Source organism: Vicia villosa, linkage group LG5 (genome assembly GCF_029867415.1).
Source record: "Vicia villosa cultivar HV-30 ecotype Madison, WI linkage group LG5, Vvil1.0, whole genome shotgun sequence".
Lineage (NCBI taxonomy): Eukaryota > Viridiplantae > Streptophyta > Magnoliopsida > Fabales > Fabaceae > Vicia > Vicia villosa.
In genome coordinates, this window is record NC_081184.1 from 112,013,195 (window position 1) to 112,025,876 (window position 12,682).

At 34.2% G+C, this 12,682-nt stretch overlaps 2 protein-coding genes across 2 annotated transcripts; one reads left to right on the forward strand and one right to left on the reverse strand.

The window, feature by feature from the left end:
* Positions 1-4,090: 4,090 nt before the first annotated feature.
* On the forward strand, positions 4,091-6,274 carry LOC131602016 (ras-related protein Rab11C). The gene is made up of 3 exons (XM_058873960.1): positions 4,091-4,361; positions 4,558-4,750; positions 5,462-6,274. Exons 2-3 carry the CDS (start codon positions 4,586-4,588, stop codon positions 5,945-5,947), a joined length of 651 nt encoding a protein of 216 aa, XP_058729943.1. The 5' UTR covers positions 4,091-4,361; positions 4,558-4,585; the 3' UTR covers positions 5,948-6,274.
* A 1,237-nt stretch (positions 6,275-7,511) lies between these two features.
* LOC131607058 (metal tolerance protein B-like) lies at positions 7,512-9,648 on the reverse strand. Its single transcript, XM_058879107.1, has 2 exons — positions 9,356-9,648; positions 7,512-9,186 (listed from the first exon to the last, which is right to left on the reverse strand). The coding sequence occupies exon 2, from the start codon at positions 9,181-9,183 to the stop codon at positions 7,951-7,953; it is 1,233 nt and encodes a 410-aa protein (XP_058735090.1). The 5' UTR covers positions 9,184-9,186; positions 9,356-9,648; the 3' UTR covers positions 7,512-7,950.
* Between the last annotated feature and the right edge of the window lie 3,034 nt (positions 9,649-12,682).

A 12,682-nucleotide genomic window follows, 5' to 3' on the forward strand; every position in this document is an offset into this window, starting at 1 on the left:
ATAAAAATAAACTACTGTGTATTTCTAGGCCCTCTGATTCTCCTTTTCTGCCTCATATACCTCAAGGCATTCCATGCCTTGAGTAAGATGATTTGTAAGGTGACCATACCAGGATTGTCTTTTGTAATGTCTTCTCTCTCTAAGGAATTTCTCACAATCGTCGTAATACGCTGACAGACCGACAACAAGTTTATTATATGGTCATCCCTAGCCCGCTTCTCTTCCAATATCTCCTTATGATTTTGTCTAGGTGATGCTCCCGCGACATCAATTTTCATGTAAAGATGTGACACTCGATAGAACCATTGGATGTAGTCTTGTTCATAATCCCATGGTTCACCCGCTGGCATAGTGCATCCCTCATCTAGTACCAGATGAGTATATAAGTCGTCGAGTATGACATCAAGATCTCAACAACAAACTGTCAGAGGAGTAGAAACGAAGGGATGTCTTGGAATCATCTAAAGATACCTAAACTACGACATAACCCGCTCATGAAGATCTGGGTACATTAGGCGCGACCCACAAGCCAACCATCCAGAATAAAATGCTATGTCATTAAAAGGACACTGGTGACAGTGGCCTTCTTATGGGTAAAAACATATGTCATATGCTACAGTGCGATTAATAATCACATCATACAACTCTATCGTCTGATTTCTTCTATACAGGGTAAAGGCGCAATCAAGTGGCCAATCCTTAGTGTAGTCCATCTCAGGTTCCTACCCATGTATGGGAGGAAAGTGAAAAATGAGCAGTGCCTGAAAATGGTTAGGATGAAAAATTAGTATTAAGTGTGACATTGCCATTGTGAAAATGTCAGTAATAGTAAAGGTTGCAAATTATCATAAATAGTGTGCAACTTCCAGTCATCTGCTTTTGTCTTCCAAAGACAAGTTTCACCTAATTTAGAGTTCAAATAAACAAAACACACACACCCTATTTGTACTCGTGAACCCGCTTTAAATCGGTGAAACATGTCACATATACTATATTGACGTAGGTTGTAGTTTTGTCCATAAATATTAGCGTGCCAACCAAGTATGGGAAGTATGACCTCAATACATATTGTTTGTGGAACAAAACTTGCTCGTCATCACCTTCGGCCTCCAATGCCGCAACTAAGTGGTATTTATACAAGCCATCCAGGTATGCAAATAGGCATGAGCGTCTCTCGTGGCATCAAGCTCCTATTGGGCGTAACCTAGGTCAACTCCCAAATAGTTTACCACAATTCAAGTGCCTCAGATTTTACTGATAAAAAAATGGGTAGTAATCTTCCTCTAATTAGAAGATGCAGAAGGCACGAGACATCATCATGGGTGATGTACATCTCAACTTGAGGGATATGGAAAGATGATGTATCCTTGTGCCATCTCTCCATAAAAGCTACCAACATGGCATGGTTAATGGTCATGTATCTAATGGTGCATAAACCTGAAAGCCTAGAGTAACAAACATAATTTTGAAACCATGCGTCTGCATTATGTTCCAAGTTCAAAATCTTCTTGACTTGGTTTTCAAATTTTACCATTTAGTTCTCTTGTATAAATAAATATACCAACATCACTCGCAACTTAATTAGCATGAAACATATGTAAGGTAAAAGTAAATAAATATACCTCTCATTCCCACACATGTTTAGTAACATGTTCCACATATAGGGGAAGTAATGATGTGTTAAATAGGCGACTTGGAATACTATATGGAATGAGATCAACAACAGCATAAGGTTCCTTTTGTTGGGCTTCAAGGGGTTCAATGGCTTCGTAAGCTAGAGGGTTAGCAGGAGACGCGTGCCCTCGGGTGGTCGAAGTCTTAGACATACGACCTTGTGAAGTCTGAGACACGCGAGCACGTGAAGTCGATTCCTCCGCGTCAAACGAACTAACACTAACTCGCGGCCTTGAGCGCGCCGCCCTCTCCATACAAACGAACACATATTGAGATACACGACCGTGCCTTAACCAATCCTGGTTATTAGTCATTGTTCCTATAATATAAAACAAAAAACAATATCAAAATCAAGGCAAGTAAATTTCAGAGACGCATCTCCGTAAAATAGAAAAGTAAAATCTAAAAAATTCTTGAGATGTAAAATTGGAAAGACAAAAATCCCAGAGATATATCTCCGTAAAAATGTGCGACGTTGCAAAACTTCTAGAAAATGCAGACAATGCCCTAAACACCAACAAAATTGTATGCATGTCTAAACAAAGTACCTATTTTGAATGTAACTACAAACTAATGCATTTTAAACAATCTATTTTATCTAGGCTTAAATAGTGTTTTCGTCCCTGTAAGTTAGCGTGTTTTTGAATTTAGTCCCTGTATCTTTTTTTTTTTGGTCCAAGTCCCCATATGTCCATTTCGTGTTCACTTTGGTCCCTGACGTCCAACTTCCGTTAAAAAAACACCTATGTGGCAAACGGAAATGACGTGGCTGACATATTTTTCTTTTTTAAATATTTATTTCTTCCACGTAAGCTGCATTTTGTTTTTTCTATTTTAGTCCCTAAAACCTTAAAATGTAAATTTTTCAAAAATGATCCTAATGGGTTTTGAACCCATGACATTTAGCTTAACAACACCAAATGCTTTCCACCCAGCCACTTCAATTATTTGAAATATATTTACAATTCATTGGTATACATTATATAATTAGATAATTTTTTAAATTTTGGTAATAATTTTTGTTTTGTTCTAATAAATAATAGTATACAATAATTAATAACTGCAAATATTTTACATAATATTTCATATTATTTCCACTATGCAATGTTTCAAATATTTAGTATTTACTAGTCTTCAATTTAAAAAATTAATAAATAAAATATTTAATAAATTAAAATAAATAATTCAAATATTTAAGATTTTAGATATGATTAAGTATATATAATAATATTTTAATAGTTGATTAATATTAACGCTAAATAATATATCGCACTAGGTTCTATTTTTGAGTTATGATGCATGTATTAGATAAAAGGCTTAAATAATGCTTTCGTCCCTGTAAGTTAGCGTGTTTTGGATTTTGGTCCCTGTATTTTTTTTTTTGGTCCAAGTCCCCATATGTCCATTCCTTGTTCACTTTGGTCCCTGACGTCCAACTTCCGTTAAAAAAATGCTTATGTGGCTAACGGAAATGACGTGGCTACCTTTCAATTAAAACTCATCCGAATATGCATATTCCTAAAACTCACTGAACGTAAATTCTTGAGTTTTAAAATAAGAATTATTACAAAAATACATCTCCAAAAATATTTTTGAACAAAATACAATAGCTCATTCACTAAAGCATTAGAGGTGTGTAATTTAGATGCATTCCAAAATAGATCTCTAACAACCAAAAACTTGTGTAACTTTTAAACATGGTTAACTAGCAGTTAGCACACTTAAGGTCAGAAAAATAATACCCTAAAATTTATACATCAAATGCAACATTCCATTTCCAAAGTTTTTTTTTTTTACAAAAGAAACATTCCATGCCTAAAACCAATATACGATGCAAAATAAAAAACAATATATATCAAATAATAAATTGACAACTGCATTGGATTGAGCCAATAACTATCTCTTTACATATTTATGCAATTTAAATTGCCAATTGCCATCACAACAACTTGTAGTACAGCGACAATACAAAATTGAACTCTATATATATGTTTGGTCTTTGAATATTTCTCAATATAACTAACCATGTCATCTTTTTATATAGTCTCTTTTAGTATACATTTTTTGCAGTATTTAAATACATTAATTATAAATTAATTTAAAACAGAGAGGAAAAGAACAAAAAAAACGCCAACAAATAAAAGCGTGTAAAATCTCTGGCAATTGACACCTTGTTGTACTTTTCATGCTCGTTCACCCACCAGCCAGCTTGCCAATGCTTACCGTCAGCATAACTTTCTCATTATATCGACTCTGTCCTATTCTTTAATACGACACCGTTTCTCTCCTGTATATAAAAAACCACACCAAATTAAAAATATATTATTAAAAGATTAATTAGTTTCAGACAAACAAAAAAAAAACTGACATTAATTAATTAATAAAATAATACGTTTTATTTATTCGCCGTTGGAAGTGCTTTCTCACTCATCGATATTTCCGTTTTCTCCAATTGGCCAATTCGACAACTCTGAAAAAAAGCCTCCACCCTCTCTATCTTCTTCTGTTTCTCTATCTTCTCCACTAAAATTCTCCCCGGTTCGGTTTTTTACCCGAACCGTTCTCTACCCCACTCTCTCTCAAGTTCCTCACTTCGCTAAACGAACTACGCAAATTTTCAACATCACCAAAACCTTTCAATTCTCAATTCGTTGTTATCATCACTTTTGTGATCAATCCATTTCACAGTAAGTTCTATCGCTTTCCGATTTGGTTCTTAGATCTGTTACTTCATTTCGTACATGATTTTTATGCGCGTTCGTGTTCGCGTGTTTCGTTTTTTGTTTTGATTTGCGTTTTGTAACGTTTCGCTGTACGATTTTGACGTGTTCAATTTGGATCTGAATGATAATTGAGCGGTGTTTTTGATTGGATCTGATTTAGGTTTTAGAGATCGGAGAGGAGAAGATCTATGGCGCATAGGGTGGATCATGAGTATGATTACTTGTTCAAGATCGTTTTGATCGGAGACTCTGGTGTTGGTAAATCCAACATTCTCTCTAGGTTTACGAGAAATGAGTTTTGCTTGGAGTCTAAATCGACTATCGGAGTTGAATTCGCCACCAGGACTCTTCAGGTATTTCAACTTTCTCTGTGCGTTGATCGCTCCCTCTGAATGTTTTCATTTGTAACGTGTATCATTACTGGTTGATCCTTGTTTTTTCACATTTTTAAATTTTCAAGTTATTTGAGTATGTTGTGGTTTGTCATACGCGTTGATTAGTTAGAATTTTCAAGTTGTAGCTAAGATCCTTTGCCGAGGATCATCAATCAAGTGAGACTGGTTTGTCATAGAGGAATGATTTTAGCTTCAAGTGCTAAGGTCTCTAGTTCTATTATGATTGGAACATATACATGTTTGATTGACGTCTTGTTGTACCCTATGAACCACGGACCTCCCGAACACGACACCATCACTGACACGGCCACGACTTCAGAGGTGTCGGTGCTACAGATGCCAATTAGATTTATAAATAAGCCTTCTCAAAAGAAAACTCCAAGCATATCTGTAATCAAATATTCTGAGTTCAAAACCGCAAAGGGTTGACCTATTGAAGCATTACAGGGCTTGTATCCGACATGTTGCAGGCTCTAGTTCCCACTAGTCCCTAGGGGAGAGGTCAATGGAATTTTATTCTTAAATTTTTAAATACTCTCACTCTTTCTATTCCCATTTCAAAAAATATTCTGAATCCGGTTGAAGTTATTTTTAATATGATATTATGCTTATGAATTCTTGTTTGTATTACAATGTTGCCAATGGTTGTTTCCTTGACTTTCTCCTCAGGTAGAGGGAAAGACTGTAAAAGCACAGATATGGGACACAGCGGGTCAGGAGCGGTACCGTGCGATTACCAGTGCCTATTATAGAGGCGCTGTTGGTGCTCTCCTTGTATATGACATAACTAAGAGGCAAACCTTTGACAATGTCAACAGGTGGCTGCGTGAATTGAGGGACCATGCGGATTCTAATATAGTGATTATGATGGCTGGAAATAAGTCTGATTTGAACCATCTTAGAGCTGTTTCAGAAGATGATGGTCATGCATTGGCAGAGAAGGAAGGTCTCTCTTTTCTCGAGACATCCGCATTGGAAGCAACCAACATCGAGAAGGCATTCCAGACCATATTGACAGAGATCTATCATATTGTAAGCAAAAAAGCACTTGCAGCTCAGGAAGCAGCTTCTGGTACCCCACTTCCTGGTCAAGGAACCACCATCAATGTTGCAGATTCCTCTGCTAATACAAAGAGAGGCTGTTGCTCCACTTAATGTGACATTTTCAGTAAAATTGTTACTGCAGATAGTATTTTCCCCCCAATTCTGTTTTTGCCCCTTTCTCTTCCTCTATTTTTATTTTTCCTTCTTTATGGGTGAGAAAGAAACATGTAGAGTACATTTACTTTGTTGAGTTGCGATGAGGAAGCCTGTGAAAGATTCAAAACTATAGCGTTGCTAGTTTCTTTTGGTTATTTCTTCCTTGATGTGATAATTTCTTTTGAATTGATGTAATATTATTGGAGCTGACAGATATTATTGAAGCTGACGTTTCAGGGAGGTCGTGTAAGATTAAAATCTGCTTTAGATTTTTGTTTATTATTTAAGGCTACTTGACATCTCTGACATAATGTATGATCATTCCTTTTGCCATATCTTTATGGGTTGTTAATGAGTGTCCAAATGACATTGATAAAATGAGATAATAAAGAGATTTCATCTTGAAATACAACTTATACAATTTCAAGTTTAATTATCATTACAAGTATTTTCTCTAAAATGATCTCTTTTAGTTCCTTAAACAATGTTTTAACTGTTACTTTTTAAGGCTCTGCTATCTTTTTACTAAGTAGAAGTACTGTAAAATAAATTAGCTAGTTACTTTGGGAGGTGAATTTGCACCACTATAGCTTAAAAGTAGCTGCATTTTAGTGGGAACGAGAGGAATGCTGTTTTAAAGGATGGAAAAAAAAGAAAAAGGAAAGAGAATGAAAAATGATGCTTTGAACTAGAATGATTTAGAAAAGGGTAAGTTTTTTAGGTAGTTCACCGGTCACCATTGACCAATACTTATCATTATTAGAAATTCCAATATCTGGTCAACAATATTCTTGAAAATAATAGTTCATGATTCTTTGTTTTTATTGAAATAGTATCTATTAGATTACTATTTCTATCATAAAAATAAAAATGACAGAATATGTGTCATACATTATCATAACCTGTTTCTATAGTTTAAATTCTTATCCTAAATTTATTTTATTATTTTTTTAAATTTAATTTATTTAATATTATTAAATTGTATTCTATATTATATATAATTTTTTTTTTGTTTTTAATATTTATCTTATCATGTTATTATTATATAAAACAATAAAATAATGTTATCATATTTTTTTATTAAGGTAATGCTAACTTGTTAAGAAAACCTACTTATAGAAACTTTGTCTTGAAAAAAAGAGTAAAAAGATTAATGTTATACTTCATTAACATCAGTATACAATTTTCAAGTTATTATTCTTTCAATTAGTTCTTAACTTGTGTCCCTAAGACAGAAATTAGCATTACCCTTCTTATTATTATGTTTTATTATGTTTGCACCAAATACATGATAGGATATTGTCTATCATAATGCTATCATATCTCAACTTTATCCAACTCTCTATTTTATATTATGTCTCCATTCTATCTTGCACATCAAACTTACTCTTAAAATTTACTTTAAAAAATGATTTCTATGTAGTTAGAATTTTAGATATTTTTTAAATATCGATCGACCAAGATAGTCCATGTTAAAATTTGTCTAAGACATGCATACCACTTATCAAAATAGTCCATATTAAAATTTGTCCAAAACATGTGCATTTTCAAGTGCTTTGGTTGTTTAAACTTTAAGTGTAAAGTAAGAAAAATAAAATAGAATCCATATTAAAATTTGTTAAAAAACATGTGTATTTTCAAGTACTTTGGTTGTTTAAAATCAAAATAGAATAGAATAAAGCGCATCTAGTAATCCTATATGATGGCGCATCACTAATATTTTAGAAAATATTTCATAGGTTGTGAGAATATGGCGGATTCCACCATCAATGGCAAATGTATATGCCCTTGTGAAACTAGTAAGAAAAGAATTTTATGGAAAAAGTTAGCAGACTTGGTAGTTTACAATTTAGAGACTGCTGTCTTCAAATGAATCTGAATTTGGAGTTGCTGAGCTTTGGCATAGGTTTTTTGGATGAATAATAAGGTGAAAATAATTGAACAGAAAAGAACATACTCTATTCAATTTGAATGGTTACATGTTGTATTTGATAAGTGTTTTCACAATAATGTTTAATCCTATCAAGCAAATCAATGGAACTGATGCCGGGTTCAGCTACTACATGGCAAGATAGAAAAAGTTTTCCAACTGTTATAGCCCAAACATGCAAATCATGAACCTCCTGCACTCCCTTGATACTTCTAAGACCATTTTCCAGCTGAATGATATTAATTTCACTCGGCGTCCTCTCCATCAGAATGCCGAAAATGCTCTTAAGCATTGTCAGAGTAGTACTTAAGGATAAAATAGAGAAAACGAGAGTACATAGAAGATCAACTATAAACCATTCGGGTTTAGCCCATATTATTCCTCCGGCAATCATCACTCCCATAGATTGAATCATATCCGTCATCACATGTAAATAAGCCCCTTGAAGATTAATGTTCAAAACATTCGTTTTCGTCTTACCATTTGAAATCATTGAAAGATTCTCCTCATCGGTTATTTTAGACAGTTCCTCCATCCCATGATCATGATCCGCGTCTCCACCGCATTGATGATGACTATGACTACGATCATGATGATGATGGTCATGAGAATGGTCATGATCATGCTCATGACCATGATTGTGATGATCATGGTCATGACCGTGACCATGTGAATGTCCAAATCCATGATGATGACTATGATCATGACCAAGCCATAAAACCATAATACAGTTAAGAACAAAACCAAATGTTGCAATTGCAAACATGAGCTTTCCATTCACACTAGCATTCCTATAAACAATTCTACCAACAGCTTCATATATCAAAAAACCAGAAATGAACCAAATTAACTGAACAGATAAAAGAGCCCCCAAAACCTCAAGACGATTATATCCGAAAGATTGACTCGGAGTCGCCTCCCAACCCGAAGCCCACACTGCAAACAGAGAGATAGCAAATCCAGCAATATCAGAAAGCAAATGTGCAGCATCACTGATAACAGACAAGCTCTGAGCTTTCATTCCCCCAATAAGCTCAACAACCATAACAACAGCATAGAAAACTATCAGTAAAGAAAGTTTCTTCGCCGAGTCATTCGACGCACCAGCACTGTTTTCCTTTCTGGAAAAACGACACACAGAATTGTTGTAAGAGGACGACATCTTTGTCAGAAGATCAAGTCTGTCTGAGTCAGAAACAATTGGTATCTCAATTTCCTCTACTGGTCTTGCTTCCAAGATATGAGCCTTTTCGAGTTCCATTTGCTTCATTCAACAAAACAAAGTCATTCAGAAAAGTCATCTCCTAGTAGCATTCAAAATTGACTAGTTCAAATTGAAGAAATGAATATAATAAACATAAAATAAACAGTAAATTCTAAGGTTTATGAATATAATCTTACACAAAATTGAATAGAAAAATCCAAAATTGTACCTGTAGAAGAGAACTAGGTTGAAAATTGGAAATTGAGAATGGTTGAAGAGGGAACAAGGTAATTGAGAAAGGTCGAAAATAAATAAAAATAATATTATGGAGAAGCAAGAGGGAGACGAAGAGTCAATTCAGACGTATGTTGAGGTTAACGACATCGTATATTGTCTTTTGGCACATCCATCGGCAGAGTTTTTGCACCATTTCTACTAAATTACAGACAAAATGATGTTATATGGATTTCCGTCATAAATTGGGGGAAAATAAAAAAGAGATTACTACTAGTATTTGCCATGTATAGATTTTATTTTGGATGCATCCAACTTTTATAAGTTGTTACACTTTTTAAATTTTAAAATAGAGAAAATAGGATAAGCACAGTCAATTATTCTGTTAAATTATATTTAAATTTTAAAATTATTTTGGTAATATAATAGGTTATTAATTTTTTATTGAATAATGAATAAAACTATTTTATATGTTTTTAAATTAATATGCATGGAAGTTAAAAATATTTTACGATCTTAATTAATCATAATTAGTTTCTTATTTAAAATTTTGATTTTGATTACAAATTTCTTTAAAATAATATATTTTATTGGTGAATTCTTATTTACCCACCTCAAAAAGATGGGTAAGGTTACCTTTAGTATAAAATGCATTGAAAACATCAAATAATTGTTCTATATAATAAATAATTAAATACATAAAAATTAAATGATGTCATCTGATTGGTGAAATGTACACTACCCATCTTTTTGTGATGGGTAGAGAAGTTGTCCCCTATTTTATTTTAATAATTACTATGTATTGATGGTGTACTGACATAACAATTAAACACATTTAAAAATATGTACATAAAGTATTTAATTGAATATCTTATATTAATTTAATTATTTATGGAGTTTAATGAATTGATAATATAAAGTAGTTTTATACCGTTGTTTGATAAAAAATTAATAATTTTTAAAGTTATTAAAATAATTTTAAAATATAAATGTAGTATTTTATATTTATTAAATTAATTAATTAAATTAACTTTTTTTAATTAACTAGGCAAATAAAATTCCTAATGTAGTGCCAAAACCATAATAAATATGGTATTTTTTTCATATTAATTTTTTTTTGGGTGCCTACTCATCATTCAATTATAGAATGCCATATCAATTTTAAATATGGTATTTTTTTCATAATAAATTGATACTCTAAATTTTTATTTGGTGCCTACTCATCATTCAATTATAGAATGCCATATCAATTTATAGTAATTTATTTTAAAATATATTAAAATTTAAATAGATTTTGCTTAAACTTATCTATACCCAAGAATATCTAAGAATTTAAGTTTTCTTTTAATTATTTGTTAAAAACCAATTTTTTACATTAGGGGAAATATGTTAGGCCGAGCTAAACCAAGCATAAGTCTCACATGTCAAAAAAATTGAAGCCTAAGTTTGACTTGTAGTCTGTCGTAAGCTTATTTTTAAGTTTGAGTCTGATCTTTTTGAATGTTTGGTTAGGCTGTTAGTCTACATAAAAGTCTATTTGTTTTAGACATATGTAAATAAGCAATTAAAATAATATTTAAATAGACTTACTAACTGTTCGCTACGGGCAGAACAGGTGGCCAGCAACGGTAGGCTTGATCTTTGGCGACGGTTGAGAAAAAAGGAGATTGTACCTGCAAGGCACTCCGATGTCAAAGTAAGTAAGAGAACAACAAGGTACAACAGAAAGTATGAGATTTTGGGTGAAATTTGGATTACCTTGCCCTCTAGAGATAGAGGGCTATTTATAAGTGTTCCCATGGAGCAGAATGGATCTCCTATTTTTTTAGGCTTGGGCGTAATTTTCGGCCCAGAATATAGGGGACCTTTGACTAGGTCTTGACTAGTCGTGCCCGGGGCACTAGCCGTTGTCGGGGATGGGACCCAGCATGCTCGGCTAATCCCTAGTCGTGCTCGGAATGTTGGATAAATGGCATACCCTCTTGGCTTTTATGAGTTGGGCTAATTCTTATTGGGCCAATTTACGCCAAAGAGTGGGTTGAGCCAATTGGAACATTTGGGCCAGTCCAGAACATGAGTCCCCCAAGTTGTTGCTTTTGGGCGTGGGAGCGATGACTTAAAGCAGCTGCAAACGAACATAAGGGACTAACCGAGGAGAGTGTCGAGCAGGGCAACAATTTCCGATGAGACCGGTCGTCAGACGGGGAGAGGAACAGGTGTCTTCTGGGAGGAGAGGTGACGTGTGAGTGGCAACCTCGAGCTTTGAGTTGCATTTAATGCGTCATGATGATGGCAGGCCTAGTGACTAGGGTTTAGGGGTTAATGATGGCCCTTTAGTCTCCTTAGCCCAAGCGTGCACATCACGTGAGGGTTTAGTCATCTATAAATAGTTTCAACTTTCCCTCATTTGAACTTTTCACGTTTCCTTTTTGCTCTCCTACCTCTTCAGTGCTCCGGTGTTCTCTCCGTCGTTATCTCCGCCGCGAGCGTTCAAGCTTCAAACTTTAGATTCTCCTTCCAGCCTTCGCAAGTAAGTTTGAACCTTCGCCTTGTTCGTTTCTTAGTGTAGCAACCTGCCCTAATAATTAAATTATTAGAGTCGCCACCTATCCTACCAGGGCGAATAGGAAACCCTACGAAGTTATAGAGATCGGGGTAAGATACTATATTCAGGTCGAGGGAAGGTGTTAGGCACCCTCAACCCTTTCCTAAGGCTTGCATTATAAAGTCAAGGTTCATGGCAAAAAAATAAAGAAAGGTAACAGACAGTTAATAGAGTTAAAGGCTAATTATATTGAACATGATTAGAGTTTGGAGGAGGGGGACTCGCCTTGTTGCCAAGTGCCTACGTATCTCCTTAGGGAGAATCAGAGTCAACGTAGTTCGGGATAAGGGTTGTACGCCCTTTGAATTTGATCTGATATGGTTTGAAGGCTTTTTGAGTTGCCTTATCGTAGTTATGATAAATCGTAGTTTTGAAAAAGGTTTTGGAAAGTGTTTTAAGGTTGGGCGTACAACCCTGTTTTTTAATATGTACTATTAACCGCAACGATTGTAACACCCCATAAAATTCTTTATTTAATTTAATTAATTTTTTATTAAATATTAGAATTAAGTGGAATTATTTGGGAATAGGGATGAAATAAGGCTAATGGGCCAGTGTTGTAAGTAGCAGTTGGGGGGTGTATCAGTTGCAAAGCCCTTTTTCTAAAATAAAGTTATATTTTCATAAAAATAGAAAAGAGGAGTATTTTGTGAAAAAAGAACCAAAAGGGAGCAGAGGAGATTGAACGTGAAATTGGGAGAAGAGCAAGTGCGAAGA